The sequence below is a fragment of the Oncorhynchus kisutch genome, linkage group LG27 (assembly GCF_002021735.2).
Source record: "Oncorhynchus kisutch isolate 150728-3 linkage group LG27, Okis_V2, whole genome shotgun sequence".
Taxonomy (NCBI): domain Eukaryota; kingdom Metazoa; phylum Chordata; class Actinopteri; order Salmoniformes; family Salmonidae; genus Oncorhynchus; species Oncorhynchus kisutch.
Genome location: NC_034200.2, coordinates 32,119,937 through 32,135,580, shown reverse-complemented (window position 1 = coordinate 32,135,580; position 15,644 = coordinate 32,119,937). Strand labels below are relative to the sequence as shown.

Genomic DNA, 15,644 nt, shown 5'->3' with positions numbered 1-15,644 from the left:
TATATGCTAATGTATGTGTGTGGGTATTAAAGAATCACTGCAACAGTGTGTCTCCTGGTTTCGATGGGTCCCTCAGGGCCACTACAATGAAACTAGATGCTCATATGTGTTTGGCAGGTGAAGAAGAGAGAGAATGAGAGACAGCAAGAGTGCTAGAAAGGAAGTAGAGTGGATAGGGGATTGAACCATTATTTCCCCTCTCTCAGCAGGTGGGAGGGAATGAGGGGAAATCCTTATCCATGCTTAGACCCATCCTCTTCTTCTTAACACTGTTTCCTGTGGAGTCTATAAGCTCTTAAACAGAATAACAGACACTACGTTTCCTGTGGAGTCTAAACTCCAACAGAATAATGGACAGAGCTATAGTATGAAGGCTGCACAACAGGAAAGAACACCAGGGCCTTGTAACCCCATAAAGGCCTTACATTTGGGGCAGAGGGTTGCCTGCATACTAGAGACCACCCGTTGACAGTGCTTTGTGTGATCACATAAAAACAAAGAAATACACACACCATCAGCCACCTTACAAAGCGACAAAAGGGTCAACGTATTTATTAACAAGTTGCAAATATGACAGTCTCGATTTCATATAATATAGAAAAAGAAACAGTAACACTTGTGATTTGATCTGTAACGACCTTGCCAGTGATTGATTGTGTTAGGGCAAGGTGATGACTGATTTTGACCTCTCTCGTTGGATGATATGGTTTCCTGTATGATGTCATTGTCGTCTCCAGTTCTAATAATGACATTCTGCCTACAGACCAGGCTGGGGTCAATTCTGTTTCAATTCCTGCCCATTCCAGGGTGCACATAATTCATTTTTTATTCATGAAAAGAATCCTAATTGAAAATGACTGACTACTTAACTCGTCTCTATTTGATATGGAATTGAGTCGAACCCTGTAAACGCAGCCTGAGATGGCCTCGCCAGGTGGCAGTGCATAGGTGAGCTGTTGTTAGGACCCTAGCAGTGAAAATCCTATGCAGGGTTCCATTTCTGAAAGATCCATCCCTTCCCTCCAACCTAGATAACAAAGGCTGCATTTACACAGGAAGCCCAATTGTGATCTTTTTTCACAAATTTGAAGTCCAGTCAGTCTCAACATTTTAGTATGTTTTCTTCTATTTCTCACCAAATGAACACAACCCTAATACCTTACTAATGGACAGGAAGATAAGCGGATACAGGTGTACAGTAAGTATGCACCTCCATGAAAACAGTAAAAAAAAAAGAAAAAGGTAGAAAGAACTAAAAAAGCTGATAATGACATTCAGTTGAAGTGTAGTTGATGATGAGGGAAGCAGCGGGTGAGGCTGTAACCATAGCGTGGTGTCTCATCTTGTAATACAGAGCCACCGGAGCAACACTTAAATACTGATCCGTTAATGCTGGAACTGTAACTACTAACCAAATGGGCCTTTCACTGAGAAAGTGGACCAGTAAGCTTTCACATTGTAATACCAATTTGGGTTTAATATCACAAACCAAACAGGATATAACTGAAATATGGTTTAATATTGTAATACGATTTACTACAATCTGACTGAAATATTGGACCCCTTGGGTTTTTATTGAAATACTTGACAAGTGGCAAATTATTCTGAACACTTGAGTGTGAACAGGAACACTATTCCCAGACCATTGGTTCTCTCTCTCTCTGTAATACTGATCTGTTGGGGCTTCATCTTGTGATACTTTGTCATGTTCATTAGAGCACACAAAGGAAAACATGAAAAATAAAGATTTCACAACACAAAAATCTGACTGAAATATTGGACATAAATGATAATACTGACTTGGACTTATATTAAAGGCATACTGGAAATACTAGGGTCTCAGGTTTGAGGGATATCCACTCAACAACTAATGACACCTCAGTGAGTCATTGAGGAAGCACATCGTGGCGAACTAGAACAATTGCACCAATTCTCAGCCTATTTATAAATAAATTAAACCTAAATAAAATAATCCAGGCCTCTTGTCTTGCTGGATATTAACATCTGTAATGATAATCTCAAAATGAAGGGCAGCCTCAAAAAGGCCTGCTGATATGGAAGCGATAAGGGGGAGAGACAAAGGTTTAAAAAAAAAGGCCTTGTGTGGGTCTGAGGTGGGATATGTACTGTATGCCGATACCCGGATGGAGGGAGGCTCACAATGCCCGGATAGGGGGTTGCTGCAGCATGGTAATGATCTTTGATATTTACATTGTTTTGTGAATACATTCAGGCAGTACAGGGAGAAAGCCTCTGCTCCCCCCTTTGTAACGAGGTACGTTTGGCACTGCTGTAACCATCTGTCCCTCTCTTCTGCAGATTGTCCGTCTCTACAGCCGTCCGTCAGGCCTTCCATCCTCTGCCATCCATAATCATCCTCTTCCATATCACTTGTTCGTTCACGTGATTTTCAGGGGTATTGAAACGGTAAACATGGTTGTCGGATCGTCCGTTGACTGTCCTGAAGATGTCCGATCCAGGCCTATGTCTCTCCTGACACAGGAGCCTCTGGGTCAGAAGGCAAGTATGTGCGTCTCTCCACTGAGTCGTCCATTTAAATCTTCTCTTCATAAAAACTTAGGCAGTATACAGACCACCAGGGTCTGGGTCCCCCCCACCCCACCCATCCAGGTTAATTCCCAGAATCCTCTGTTCTGTGGTTCTTTTGGAAAAAGGCAAAGCTCTGGGACAGTTAGACTCAGATCCCGTTGGTCAGGTCCGTGATGACGTTGGCCTTCACCAGCTTGCGGAGGAACTCCTTCTCCTTGGATATGTTGTGTGTCCAGGACTGGGGAGATGAAGGGGAACAAGATGAGAAACAAGATTGTCAAAGATCAGTGGGGGTCAGAGTCAAAGACAAGAACCGGGTCTCAACAACCTATGAAGGAAATGTTTTTGATAAAAGAACGAATGGAGTTTATACAAAGATGCCTGGAATATTTCAACTTTTGAGAATCTCTTATAAAATGGGTTAAAGTTATGCATAGTAACCCTAGGTGTAAAATAGTAAAAAAATAAACTGTCAAGGAGTAAAACAAGGTTGTCCACTATCGGCATATCTATTTATTATTGCCATCGGTTAGCTGTTAAAATGAGATCCAACATATTAAGGGACTAGAAATCCAGGGCTTAAAAACAAAAGGTGTTTTTACTCTGATGATTCATGTTTTCATTTAAAACCACAATTAGAATCCCTCCAAGGCCTCATATAGGATCAGATACTTGTTCTAACCTCTCTGGATAACTGTACTATATTACATATTGGATCACACAAAAAAAAATTCTACTTTTGCATTACTGTGACCAATAAAATGGTCTGACGGAGATGTGGACATACTCAGTATGCAAATCCCCAAAGAAAGACATTCTCACTCCAATACATTTTAATAGAAATTTGGCAAAAATAGATACGATCTTGCTACCATGAAAAAGAAAATACCTGTCTATTTGTGGAAAAATCACCCTGATTAACTATTTAGTCATATCACAGTTGACCTATTTGCTTATGGTTTTGTCAACACCTAGCAACCGGCTTTTTAAATTATTTGAGCAAAAAATATGACATTTGATTTGGAATGGCAAGCCAGACAAAATTAAAAGGGCCTATTTATAAAATGAATATGAATTCAGAGGGTAGAAATGATTAAATATTAAATTATTAGACCTCTCACTAAAGGCATCAGTCACACAAATGTTACACTTAAATCCGAAATGGTTCTCCAGTAAATTAGTAAGAATGTCTCACCCTATGTTCAAGAATGGCCTTTTTCCCGTAATTCAGATTTACTCACTTTCAGTTATTTGAAAACAAAATCTCCAAAATATAATTATTTTTTAAACAAGCCATAGAAAGTTGGTTGCAATTTCAGTTTAATCCACCTGAAAACACAAAACAAATAATACAACACAGTGGTTCAACTCAAATATACTAATTGATAAAAATAAAAGTATATCATAAATAGGACTGGTGGAGTTGTCATTTAGTCATATGGAAATGTCTGCTCTACCCAAATTTACAACCAACTAATTGCAGCATTACCACAAAAACGGAAGAGGCAAGTGGAAGGCGGAAAAGGTAAGGAACTTGTCTGTCTGTCCTGCATTAAAGACCAAAAATGGTTAAAGAAAATGGGGATAAATAAAAATATATACCAGTTTCAGTTAAGGACCCCAAAAATTGACAGCTGTGCCAAAAAATTACAAAACAGTTGGGAATGGATGTTGTTAAGAGATCGATGAGTTGAATGGAGCTGAAGGGTGGGGACTAATAACAACAAGATAACTCATAAAACATACAGGGTCTGTAAAATGTATATAGGTTAAGCACCTATTGTGCAATAGCACAGTTACAAATAGAAATCAAACTGGATGGACATCAGAAATAGAGGAAGGACTAAAAACAAACAAAATATAACTATTGTAAAATAGATTGTCTGTAAAACGTGTATAAACTGAAGGTAGAAGCCTAAGTGTTATAGTTCATTAGTTTACTCCAGTTGGGGGAAGAGTGGTAGGGTTTGCAGGGAATAATAAAGGTATATTCAAAAAAAAGTGTGTGTATGAATGAAGAGAGCGAGACATATATCTCCCAAAAATATATGGGGGATTGGAAATGATGCAGACAATTACGTTGATGGAAGCATCAATCTATCCGCAATATTAAAGCTGATCCACCCCCCAATTAAAATAAATGTGATAAAAGTGTGTTTGTTGTGAGTGTGAGAGTGGAGCCACATTGGGTCAGTTTCCTTCCCCACTGTGCTCCGGGCCCGTAGTCTAGTCGGCAGTGTGTAACTAGAGTCCGGTATTCCTGTGGGAGGCTCTGGGGCCTGAGAGTGGGAGGACCTGGCTGGGTTGGGCTGAACCGGGCCTCAGAGCCCTGCCTGGGTCCTGGCTGTGGGGCCTCTCCTCTCCTGAGAGCCACTGGCCTGTCTGGATTGGCCTGGCCCTGACTCTGTGACGGATCACACTCATACACAGAACCACACGGATCCATGGCTAGGGTTTCACTGCTTTACTACAGGGAGCAGGGCCGGGAGTGCCATGTGAGCAGTAACACCAGGGTGTGTGTCTTCAGGCCTTGTGGTCTGGGATGACGAGGATAACAACTTCCTCTCTTTGACATGCTGGCATACGAATGGTGTGTACAGACATACTGAACAGTGTGGCATTCTACTGTCACTCCTATTCGGTCCCTTCACACCGACATACAGAAAGTTGAAGCACCTGGATCCAGCCGAGTAGCCCTATTTTATGAGGGGACTGGTTCAAGTACGACAGTGAGTAAGGATACTACTGCATCTCACACCCCCTGAGGTGACCTCAGCATATTACCACCAGTGGAAGGACATGACATGAGGGAGCGGAAGTCTTTCAGTGTTCCAATGCCGATAGACCTACTAGGTTTCCATTGATTACATGAAAATAGTTCATTGGGAGTTCAGACAAAAGTTATCATTCTGAGTTCATACGTCAGCTGCCCTCTGTGTTCTATTATGCCAGATGTCACAGAGGCAGTCGGGAGTAGAGGATTAAAAGGCTCCATCTTGGGGTCATTTATTTGGTCCTAGTTGGAAGGGAGGAGGGGGATGAGAGAGCCAATCAAAAAAGGCACAGGGGGGAGCCAATATTAGCCTAATAGGTCTAGGAGGGGAGCCAATATAGTCTCTCTAATCTGCACTTTCCTGAAAACAATATGGTGGGTTTGTCTACTGAGAATGCATTTTCACCTTTCTAGTTCTTTGACACGTGTAGACAAGGAGAGGAAACACCACTCCAAGACCCATTTCAAGTGGATTTGAATGCAACAAAAACATGCACCTCTTTGATGGCGGACATCTTGACCGTCTCGTAGTAGTGCAAGGGCGCGTGGGGCGTGTTCATGTCGTAGCCGAAGCCGGCCACCGCCACCTCGTCACAGTTATGCAGGGCCATCGTTATGGCGACCGTACCCAGGGTTGGAATGTTCTGAAGAGGGAAAAGCACAAAAAGGCCATGTCACTTCTTTATAGTGTGTCGTACAGACAGCTGCCAAAATAAAGGAAAGTCTTAAGGAAATTAGGGATACAAAGTATATTAAAAACAGGTGCTTCCACACAGGTCTGGTTCTTGAGTTAATTAAGCAATTTACATCCCATCATGCTAAGGGTCACGTATAAAAACACTCAGTTGCCCATGATTTTTGCTACCATTATTTGTGTGACTGTCCTTGTCTATTAGTGCTTTGTTACAAGTCCTGTAACAAGTCCGGTGCCTCAGGAGGCATGTAGAGGGCAAATGCTGTACGGCCAATGCAGACGTCGGGATTGACCATGTAGCGCCTTTCATTCACCAAACCTCAACCCAATTTGAACATGGGAAAATTGAAAATTCTGGAGAGGCACCTGAGACAGCATTCTCCAACCAAACACCAAATTATGGAATTACTCAAGGAAGAAAAGTGTCACACCCCTTCGATAGAGTTCCAGACACTTGTAGAATCTATGCCAAGGTGCTCTGAAGGTTTTCAGGCTCGTGATGGCCCAACGCCCTATTCAGACACCATGTTGGTGTTTCCTTTATTTTGGCGTTTACCTGTATATTGTATCTTATGTTGGGGTGCATTATAGTAACAAAGCATTATTATTAGGGGAGATGGGAGTGTAAACAAGCCAACACCCTTTCCTCTAACAGTAGTATGTAGTAAAAGCACTGAAAATGTCTATATTAACGTCATGTTTCTTTACCGCCACTATCTCGGCCCTAGTCTGTGACCGGTATGCACCACCCCACCTTTCCTCGTGTACATGGCTTCGTCCTGGGCCGGAGTTGTTAACTCGTCTTGACCTGAGAGTGATTAACAACATGCTTAAACAGACGCACCCGCACAATGACACAGCGGTTTGAGAGGGCAGACCTCCACTTCCTCAAACCCTAGGGCCTAATGGGGAGGAGATGGGGGGGCTCTAAACCATTACCTTGATTTTGAAGCCCTAAGGGTAGGTGTAGCTTAAGCCCCCCCCCCCCCCCCCCCCCGCTGCGTGAACCCGCAAACACACATATCATACAAACACACCGCACTAATCAGGGGAAAGGCGGGCATTTTAGGGGAAGGTTGTGTCAGGCTGTAACCCGTCTTGATCAGTATTATATGAGACCAACACCCCCAACACCAGGGCAACTCACATGTTCCACACATGTTCCTCCTGTACACCAAAGTTCAGCCAGGGGTGTCCTGGTGGTCACCCCTTCAGGGTAGAAGGCTGTACACACTCCTTGTACCCCTTCCCATCCTTCTAATGCCTGTTGAAGCATGTTCCCTACCCCCTGCACTCCTATGTAGAACTTCATCAGCCTCTCAAGCTAGTCTGCTGCATAGTTCCAGTCCAGGAGGGGTGACAGCATCTGCTGGTCTTTATCTAACCTATTCCCTTTGATCAAACAGCCATAGTCCTGGTAAATCAGGTAAGTGGCCTCATGAAGCCAATCAATGCGTTTGATTGATTAGTTACGTGCCAAGGAGAGAAGAAAAGCAGCAGAGCCTGTGGCAGTCCAGAATCTAAAGTCTCATCTGATAACCCCCTCAAAACCAAAATGAGGAGTTAATGAGGTAATACGCCCAAAGCTTAATTTTACCTCCATAAATCTCTCCTTTTCATCGAGCGCAGGGGTCTGCAACGTGTGGCTCTGGAGCCTTATGTGGCTCTTTAGTTACCCCTTTGTGGCTCCATGACAAACTATTCAACACAATTCTGTTTCCTTTAGTTTGAAATGCAGTCAGGTGCGCCCAATGTCTGTCTCGCTCTCTGAATCATGAGGTTCATCCAATGCAGCTACTAGAGCACAAGGTTTTTGTAATAATTTGAAGATATGTCATCACTTGGGTTCCAGACCCTTGATCTAGAGAGGCTTGCAGAGTTACTTTAACGATTTAATTTCCTGTGATGGCATGGCAAGGTGCTGCCTTGCTGCGGTTGTCATAGGAACAGGGGTTCTAGTGGCAGTGAGGTTTGAGTTTGGGGCCTGAAGTGTGTCAAACACACTTTGGTTATGACCGTGCAGTCGGTCATCAACTCCCGGGCTGCATATGGGTTGTGTACTGTTTTGTAGCATGTGTGTGAGAGTGTGTTAATGTTTGAAAGAAGGATTGTCAGGGTGTGCCTGTGTGTGTATTCTTGAACTTAATATACATGGGTGAGAGTAAGAGTCTATGCACTCTTGTAAGGAAAGGGGGATACCTAGTCAGTTGTACAACTGAATGCATTCAACTGAATGTGTCTTCTGCATTTAACCCAACCCCTCTGAATCAGAGAGGTGCGGGGGGCTCCCTTAATCAACATCCTCGCCTTCGGCGCCTGGGGAACAGTGGGTTAACTGCCTTGCTCAGGGGCAGAATGACAGATTTTTACCTCGTTGCTGGATCGAATCCTTGAGCTGACCTTTCGGTTACTGGCCCAACGCTCCTAACCGCCAGGCTAACTGCAGCCCCAGGTACTGCTTGCGTGAATGCATGTCTGCATATGTGTTTGCATGTAGACTGCAAACCGAGTTTATCCACCATAAACCAGGTGACGGACATCATACTTTCCTCAAACGTCTACATAGCACTGTAGATGGGTTCTGCCAACATTCTGATGGTTCATCTCAGAACATTCAAATGCAGAAATAGTTAGATACATTTATATTTCTATCCAACTAGAGCGGGTTTCTGTCTGAGTGTCACTCACCCCTTTCCCCATGAGGCCGTTGTTGAGTGGCAGGCCGATGAACTGGAAGGCAGCCTCCTGGATGAAGTAGGGGTTGAGGATGCGCATCTCTGTGGGCTCCTTCGGGACGTAACGGGCCACTGACTTCCAGAAGCCCTCTGTACCACGCTAAGAGAGGGAGAAAAGAGGAGATTGTGAGTTTCAGGAGGCATTGAAAGTAACAATTTTCATTCAATTGATCATTTTGGGGGTAAAAAGGAGTACTTCTAAGTATGAGGTAGACAGAGATTTAAACAGAGATTATCTTCAATAACATTGACATAGAACCACAGGTCACGTCACCCAGAGAGGCCTCCAAACACCTCCAAACTGTCTCCCTACATTGATTAGGAGAATGGCTCTGAGCTTTGTGGGTAACATGGAGGAAGGCCAATCTCGGTCATTAAATGTCACCCTTTTTACCTACCATAGGGGGGGCTCAGGGATTATTCCCACAGATGTGTACATCGAGACCCAAACTGACACCAAAAATGCTAATCAAAGATCTTCATTGGCAGATTTCATTATCGTGGGGGACCTTAACTTCTTTGAGAAACGTGAGAGCTAGTTGCGTTCCTTTTCATTTCTAAAGACAAAAGGAATTGTCCGGTTGAAACATTATTGAAGATTTATGTTAAAAACATCCTAAAGATTGATTCTATATATTGTTTGACATGTTTCTACGAACTGTAATATAACTTAGACTTTTCGTCTGAACTAATTGCTAGCGCACTGTGCATTTGGATTACTGGGCTAAACGCGCAAACAAAAAGGAAGTATTTGGACATAAAAATATGGATTTTATCGAACAAAACAAACATTTATTGTGGAACTGTGATTCCTGGGAGTGCATTCTGGTGAGAACATCAATGAATACTCCAACTCAGTTACTGGATTCCTAAAAAAAAAAAAAAGAGACATAGGATGTGATACCAATGGCATCTTTAAATTTCTCTCCCAAATCAAAAAGATGTGGATTAATGGCAGCCTTGTTGGGAAACTGAAGGAGACATGCTGCTTATAAACAGGGCAAGATGAGCAGGGACAATAGTATGGTTACACAGCACAAATACAACCTACGCACATTGATCAAGGTGGCGAGACATCCCTTTAGGGACAAAGTGGAGGAACACTTCAGCGGGTTGGACGAGGCGTATGTGGCACGGCTAAGTATCATGGATTACAAAAAGAAAGCCAGCCACGTAGCGGACACCAATGCTGCCCTACTGGACGAGCTACAGTAAACACCGTTTTCTCACGCTGCTGAGGAGTGTCCCGGAGGACAACGAGGGCTACATTCTTACAATCTCCACGGAGTTTGTTTGTAAGTCATTCAAGCGTGTTAATCCTCGAAAGGCTGACTGCTCATTGTCTGACTTCATATGCTCTAGAATGCCAAAACATACCTCACTCAAGGCACATCTAAAGCCAGAAAATGAACATTCAAATCTGATTAGTACATTTAAAAAAAAAAAGATATAAAAAAAAAAATTATACCTTCCAAACCCACAAAAATATTTTCAAACGTTAGCCAAGTAGCTAGTCCTCTGTATGTCAACATCCCTCATCAGGCGTGATGTCCCACACAAATTACAGTAGCTTTCTGACACAAACACTGGCTGACACTTGCCTGGCTGCTTGCCTGACTGACTGACTACCTGGCACACAGCCAAAGGGGTCAGCAGATGTAAATGGGAATCACCTGTTCAAATAGTCCTGCCCTGCCGCCTTTGATATTGGGAGGGGGGGGGGCAATGAGAGAGGCAGTTGGGTGGCTTTGAGCAGCGTGTTTTCAACCAGGGGCCTCCGCCTCCTCGGCAAGCCGTGGCAGGAAAACCTAATCTCTCCTGTCAACATACTGCTTGTGTTTGGGGATCTGTTTGGCAGGAAGCGCTGCAGAAGCTGTAAGTAATGCTTTTTATTGTGGAGAGCAGGGACGGAGCCGACTCAAATACAACGTACAGCCAAGAGTGTCATGTATGACGTAGGAGTCAGACAAATGAGTAATAAGAGAAAGTTCAGAAAGATACATCCAAGAGGACAGCTAATTAGCAGGTAACAGCACTGCTTTTCAATGCACACGGATCATTTCCAATGAAGCTACTAGGCCTATAACATCAGATAAGATACAGGTTTCCATATTGAATTAAGTTATATCACTCAGAAGCCAGAGAACAGTCTCTGAACAGGCCCCTGGGGGACAGGAAGTGATTTCCCCTGCGCTGTGACCCTTGGACCAGTCAGTCAGGAGAAACTCAACTGATGGTCTGTTTGAAAAGATAAAACAGGAAGCTGCAGATTGATCCTGTCCTACTCGCTCACACGCCATACTAAACCTGAGTCAACCATACTTTACACACAGATGAATGTGTGTGCACATACACGCGGACGCACACACTGGGGTGAGCAGGAGTGTGTATGGCTTGTTGGGCGATGGCAGTGAGGAAATGTCTGTTTCCCTTCTCTCACGGCTGGTTTTTGGTTAAATTAGTCTAGATTATTAGATTGAAGTGTGTGAACGAGGCTGTGCCCTGACGCTGGCACCTGTTAAAAACAGCCCTTAATTGGAAAGGTAATTGTTTGCATAGCAGGGAGAGAGAATGAGAGTACGTTTAAGATTTCTCATCTAGACAAGGGCCTCAGATCTGGCCAAACTACCTCAGTTCCACCAGTGTTGACCTTGGTTTACCAGGTGACCATTTTTAAATGCCTAACAAAGGCTCATCAATTCCTCTTCCACAGCCCCAGCATCCACAAGTGTACGTACTCATTGTGGTGTTTGTATTGCAAAACAATTTCCATGGCAAAAAGCAGACCAAACTTTTGGGTCAAAGGTTATTATAGTTGTGATTTATTTGTTTTCAGATTTTTATTTGATAGTCAGTTTCAGTTCGTTTTCAGACTTGATTCACTAGTTTCTATTCAGTTTCAGTAAAAAAATATATATATATTTAAATTTAGTTAGTTTTTTGTTTTAAGTGTTAGGGACAGAATGTAGGGAGGCATAGGAGGCTAGGAACGATTTACACTACAATGATCTACACCTGCTCGTCGAACATCTCATTCCAAAATCATGGGCATTAATATGGAGTTGGTCCCCCCTTTGCAGCTATAACAGCCTCCACTCTTCTGGGAAGGCTTTCCACTAGATGTTGGAACATTGCTGCGGAGACATGCTTCCATTCAACCACAAGAGCATTAGTGAGGTCAGGCACTGATGTTGGGTGATTAAGCCTGGCTCACAGATGGCGTTCCATTCATCCCAAAAGTGTTCGATAGGGTTGAGGTCAGGGCTCTGTGCAGGCCAGTCAAGTTCTTCCACACCGATCAACAAACCATTTCTTTATGGACCTCGCTTTGTGCACAGGGACATTGTCATGCTGAAACAGGAAACATCCTTCCCCAAACTGTTTCCACAAAGTTGGAAGCACAGAATCGTCTAGAATGTCACTGTATGCTGTAGCATTAAGATTTGCCTTCACTGGAACTAAGGGGTCTAGCCTGAAACATGAAAAACAGCCCCAGACCATTATTCCTCCTTCACCAAACTTTACAGTTGGCACTATGCAGTCGGGCAGCTCGCGTTCTCCTGGCATGCGCTAAACCCAGATTTGTCCGTCGGAATGCCAGATGGTGATTCATCCCTCCAGAGAAGGAGTTTTCACTGCTCCAGAGTTCAATGGCGGCAAGCTTTACACACTCTCCAGCCGACACATGCGCATGGTGATCTTAGGCTTGTGTGCGGCTGCTTGGCCATGGAAACCCCTTTCATGAAGCTCCAGACGAACAGATATTGTGCTGAAGTTGCTTCCAGAGGCAGTTTGGAACTTGGTAGGGAGTGTTGCAACCGAGGACAGACGATTTTTAAACGCTACACGCTTAACCACTCGGCGGTCTCGTTCTGTGAGCTTGTGTGGCCTAACACTTTGCGGCTGAGCCATTGTTGCTCTTAGACGATTCCACTTCACAATAACAGCAATTACAGTTGACTGGTGCACGAACTGACTTGTTGGAAAGGTGGCATCCTATGACGGTGCCACATTGAAAGTCACAGAGTTCTTCAGTACGGGCCATTCTACTGCCAATGTTTGTCTATGGAGATTGCATGGGTGTGTGCCAGATTTTACACACCTGTCAGTAACAGGTGTGGTTGAAATAGCCAAATCAACTAATTTGAAGGGGTGTCCATATACTTTTGGCCATGTAGTGTATGAGTTGTAGGTTTACAGCAGTGGTACCCAAGTACTATTTTAGATGGTCGAGACGCACAAATTTCCTAGGTGGCAAAGGTCCGGATGGATATATAGTCAGTCATTGGGGCGGCAGGTAGCCTAGTGGTTAGTGTTGGGCCAGTAACCGAAAGGTTGCTAGATCAAATCACCGAGCAGACAAGCTAAGAATCTGTCGTTCTGGTCCTGAACAAAGCAGTCAACCCACTGTTCCTAGGCAGTCATTGTAAATAAATAAAAATCTTAACTGACTTGCCTAGTTAAATAAATATAAAATATATATTTTTTTAAATGATTGGCGTAGTAACAAACAAGCAATTCCACACATTATGTCATTGAGTGGAGAAAAGTTAGCAATTTTAGCACACATCTCCTTAAATATATATATTTTTTCCATGTGTTCATATGATACCAGGAGACTAATCCTGACTGAATTCCGAAAATAAAATAATAGCATTATCCTGAAATTCTTTGGGGGTGCGGTTCAGATGTGTTTTTCCATATTGTCTCTGTTCTACACACTCTGCCATCTTCTGACAGTACAATAAACGAGCTTCTGTCCTTTCCAGCAATAATCCCATACAGGGTTTTGCATTTTCAAATCTAATCAAATTTTATGTTACATGCTCTGAATATAACTGGTGTAGAATTTCCTGTGAAAGGCTTACTTACGAGCACTTTCCAAACAACGCAGAGCTAAAAAGAAACAAAAAAATTGCAAAAATAAAAAGGAAAGAGTAACAATAAAATAACGAGACTTTACAGTCGTGGCCACAAGTTGAGAATGACACATTCATTTTCAAAGTCTGTTGCCTTAGTTTGTATTATGGCAATTTGCATATACTCCAGAATGTTATGAAGAGTGCTCCGATGAATTGCAATTAATTGCAAAGTGTCTTTTTGCCATGCAAATGAACTGAATCCCCCCCCAAAAATTCAACTGCATTTCAGCCCTGCCACAAAAGGACACAGGTGTGAGTGTTGACAAGGACCAGGCTGGAGATCACTCTGGCATGTTGTTTGAGTTCGAATAACAGACTGGAAGCTTCAAGAGGGTGTTGCTTGGAATCATTGTTCTTCCTCTCAACCATGGTTACCTGCAAGGAAACACGTGCCGTCATCATTGCTTTGCACAAAAAGGGCTTCACAGGCAAGGATATTGCTGCCAGTAAGATTGCACTTAAATCAACCATTTATCGGCTTAACAAGAACTTCATGGAGAGCGGTTCAATTGTTGAGAAGGCGGCTTCAGGGTGCCTAAGAAAGTCCAGCAAGCGCCAGGACCGTCTCCTAAAGTTGATTCAGCTGCGGGATCGGGGCACCACCAGTACAGAGCTTGCTCAGGAATGGCAGCAGGCAAATGTGAGCGCATCTGCACACACAGTGAGGCGAAGACTTTTGGAGGATGGCCTGGTGTCAAAGAAGGGCAGCAAAGAAGCCACTTCTCTTCAGGAAAAACATCAAGGACAGACTGATATTCTGCAAAAGGTACATGGATTAGACTGCTGAGAACTGGGGTAAAGTCATTTTCTCTGATGAATACCCTTTCCTATTGTTTGGGGCATCCGGAAAAAAAGCTTGTCCGGAGAAGACCAGGTGAGCGCTACCATCAGTCCTGTGTCATGCCAACAGTAAAGCATCCTGAGACCATTCATGTGTGGGGTTGCTTCTCAGCCAAGGGAATGGGCTCACTCACAATTTTGCCTAAGAACACAGCCATGAATAAAGAATGGTACCAACACATCCTCCAAGAGCAACTTCTTCCAACCATCTAGGAACAGTTTGGTGACGAACAATGCCTTTTCCAGCATGATGGAGCACTATGCCATAAGGCAAGTGGCTCGGGGAACAAAACATAGATATTTTGGGTCCATGGCCAGGAAACTCCCCAGACCTTAATCCCATTGAGAATTTGTGGACAATCCTCAAGAGGCGGGTGGACAAACAAAACCCCACAAATTCTGACAAACTCCAAGCATTGATTATGCAAGAATGGGCTGCCATCAGTCAGGATGTGGCCCAGAAGTTAATTGACAGCATGCCAGTGCGGATTGCAGAGGTCTTGAAAAAGAAGGGTCAACACTGCAAATATTGACTCTTTGCATCAACTTCATGTAATTGTCAATAAAAGCCTTTGACACTTATGAAATGCTTGTAATTATATTTCAGTATTCCATAGTAACATCTGACAAAAATATCTAAAGACACTGAGGCAGCAGACTTTGTGAAAATGTATATTTGTGTCATTCTCAAAACCTTTGGCAAAGACTATACACAAGGAGTATTGGTACCGAGTCAATGTGCAGGGGTATAAGCTAGTTGAGGTAATATGTACATTGCGGCAGGTAGCATAGCGGTTAAGAATGATGGGCTAGTAACTGAAAAGTCGCTGGTTCGAATCCCTGAGCTGACTTGGTGGGGGGAAAAAAATAAAGAAAAAATAAATAATAATAAGTTGATGTGTCCTTGGGCAAGGCACTAAACCCTATCTGCTTCTGCTAAATGACTCAAATGTAAAAATGTAGGTATGGGTGAAAGTGACTAAGCAATCAGGATAGGCTGCTGCTACTCTGTTTATCTATGTGAAGTGTGACTGTGTGTGGCGTCAATTATGCATGTGTGTGTTTAGTGTGTACACTGAGTATACCAAACATTAGGAACACCTTTCTAATATGGAGTTGCACCCCCTTTC

At 43.3% G+C, this 15,644-nt stretch overlaps 1 protein-coding gene across 4 annotated transcripts in view; it reads right to left on the bottom strand.

Moving 5' to 3' along the window:
• Positions 1-519: 519 nt before the first annotated feature.
• Positions 520-15,644, bottom strand: part of LOC109871592 (CMP-N-acetylneuraminate-beta-1,4-galactoside alpha-2,3-sialyltransferase) — an 82,085-nt gene continuing 66,960 nt past the window's right edge. For all 4 annotated transcript variants that reach the window (XM_020462494.2, XM_020462497.2, XM_031806492.1 and 1 more), the window contains 3 exons: positions 8,706-8,852; positions 5,821-5,967; positions 520-2,788 (listed from right to left, as the gene is read on the bottom strand). In XM_020462494.2, the coding sequence (XP_020318083.1) occupies positions 2,699-2,788; positions 5,821-5,967; positions 8,706-8,852 (384 nt within the window). In that variant the 3' untranslated portion in view covers positions 520-2,698. The remainder of the gene's footprint in view (positions 2,789-5,820; positions 5,968-8,705; positions 8,853-15,644) is intronic.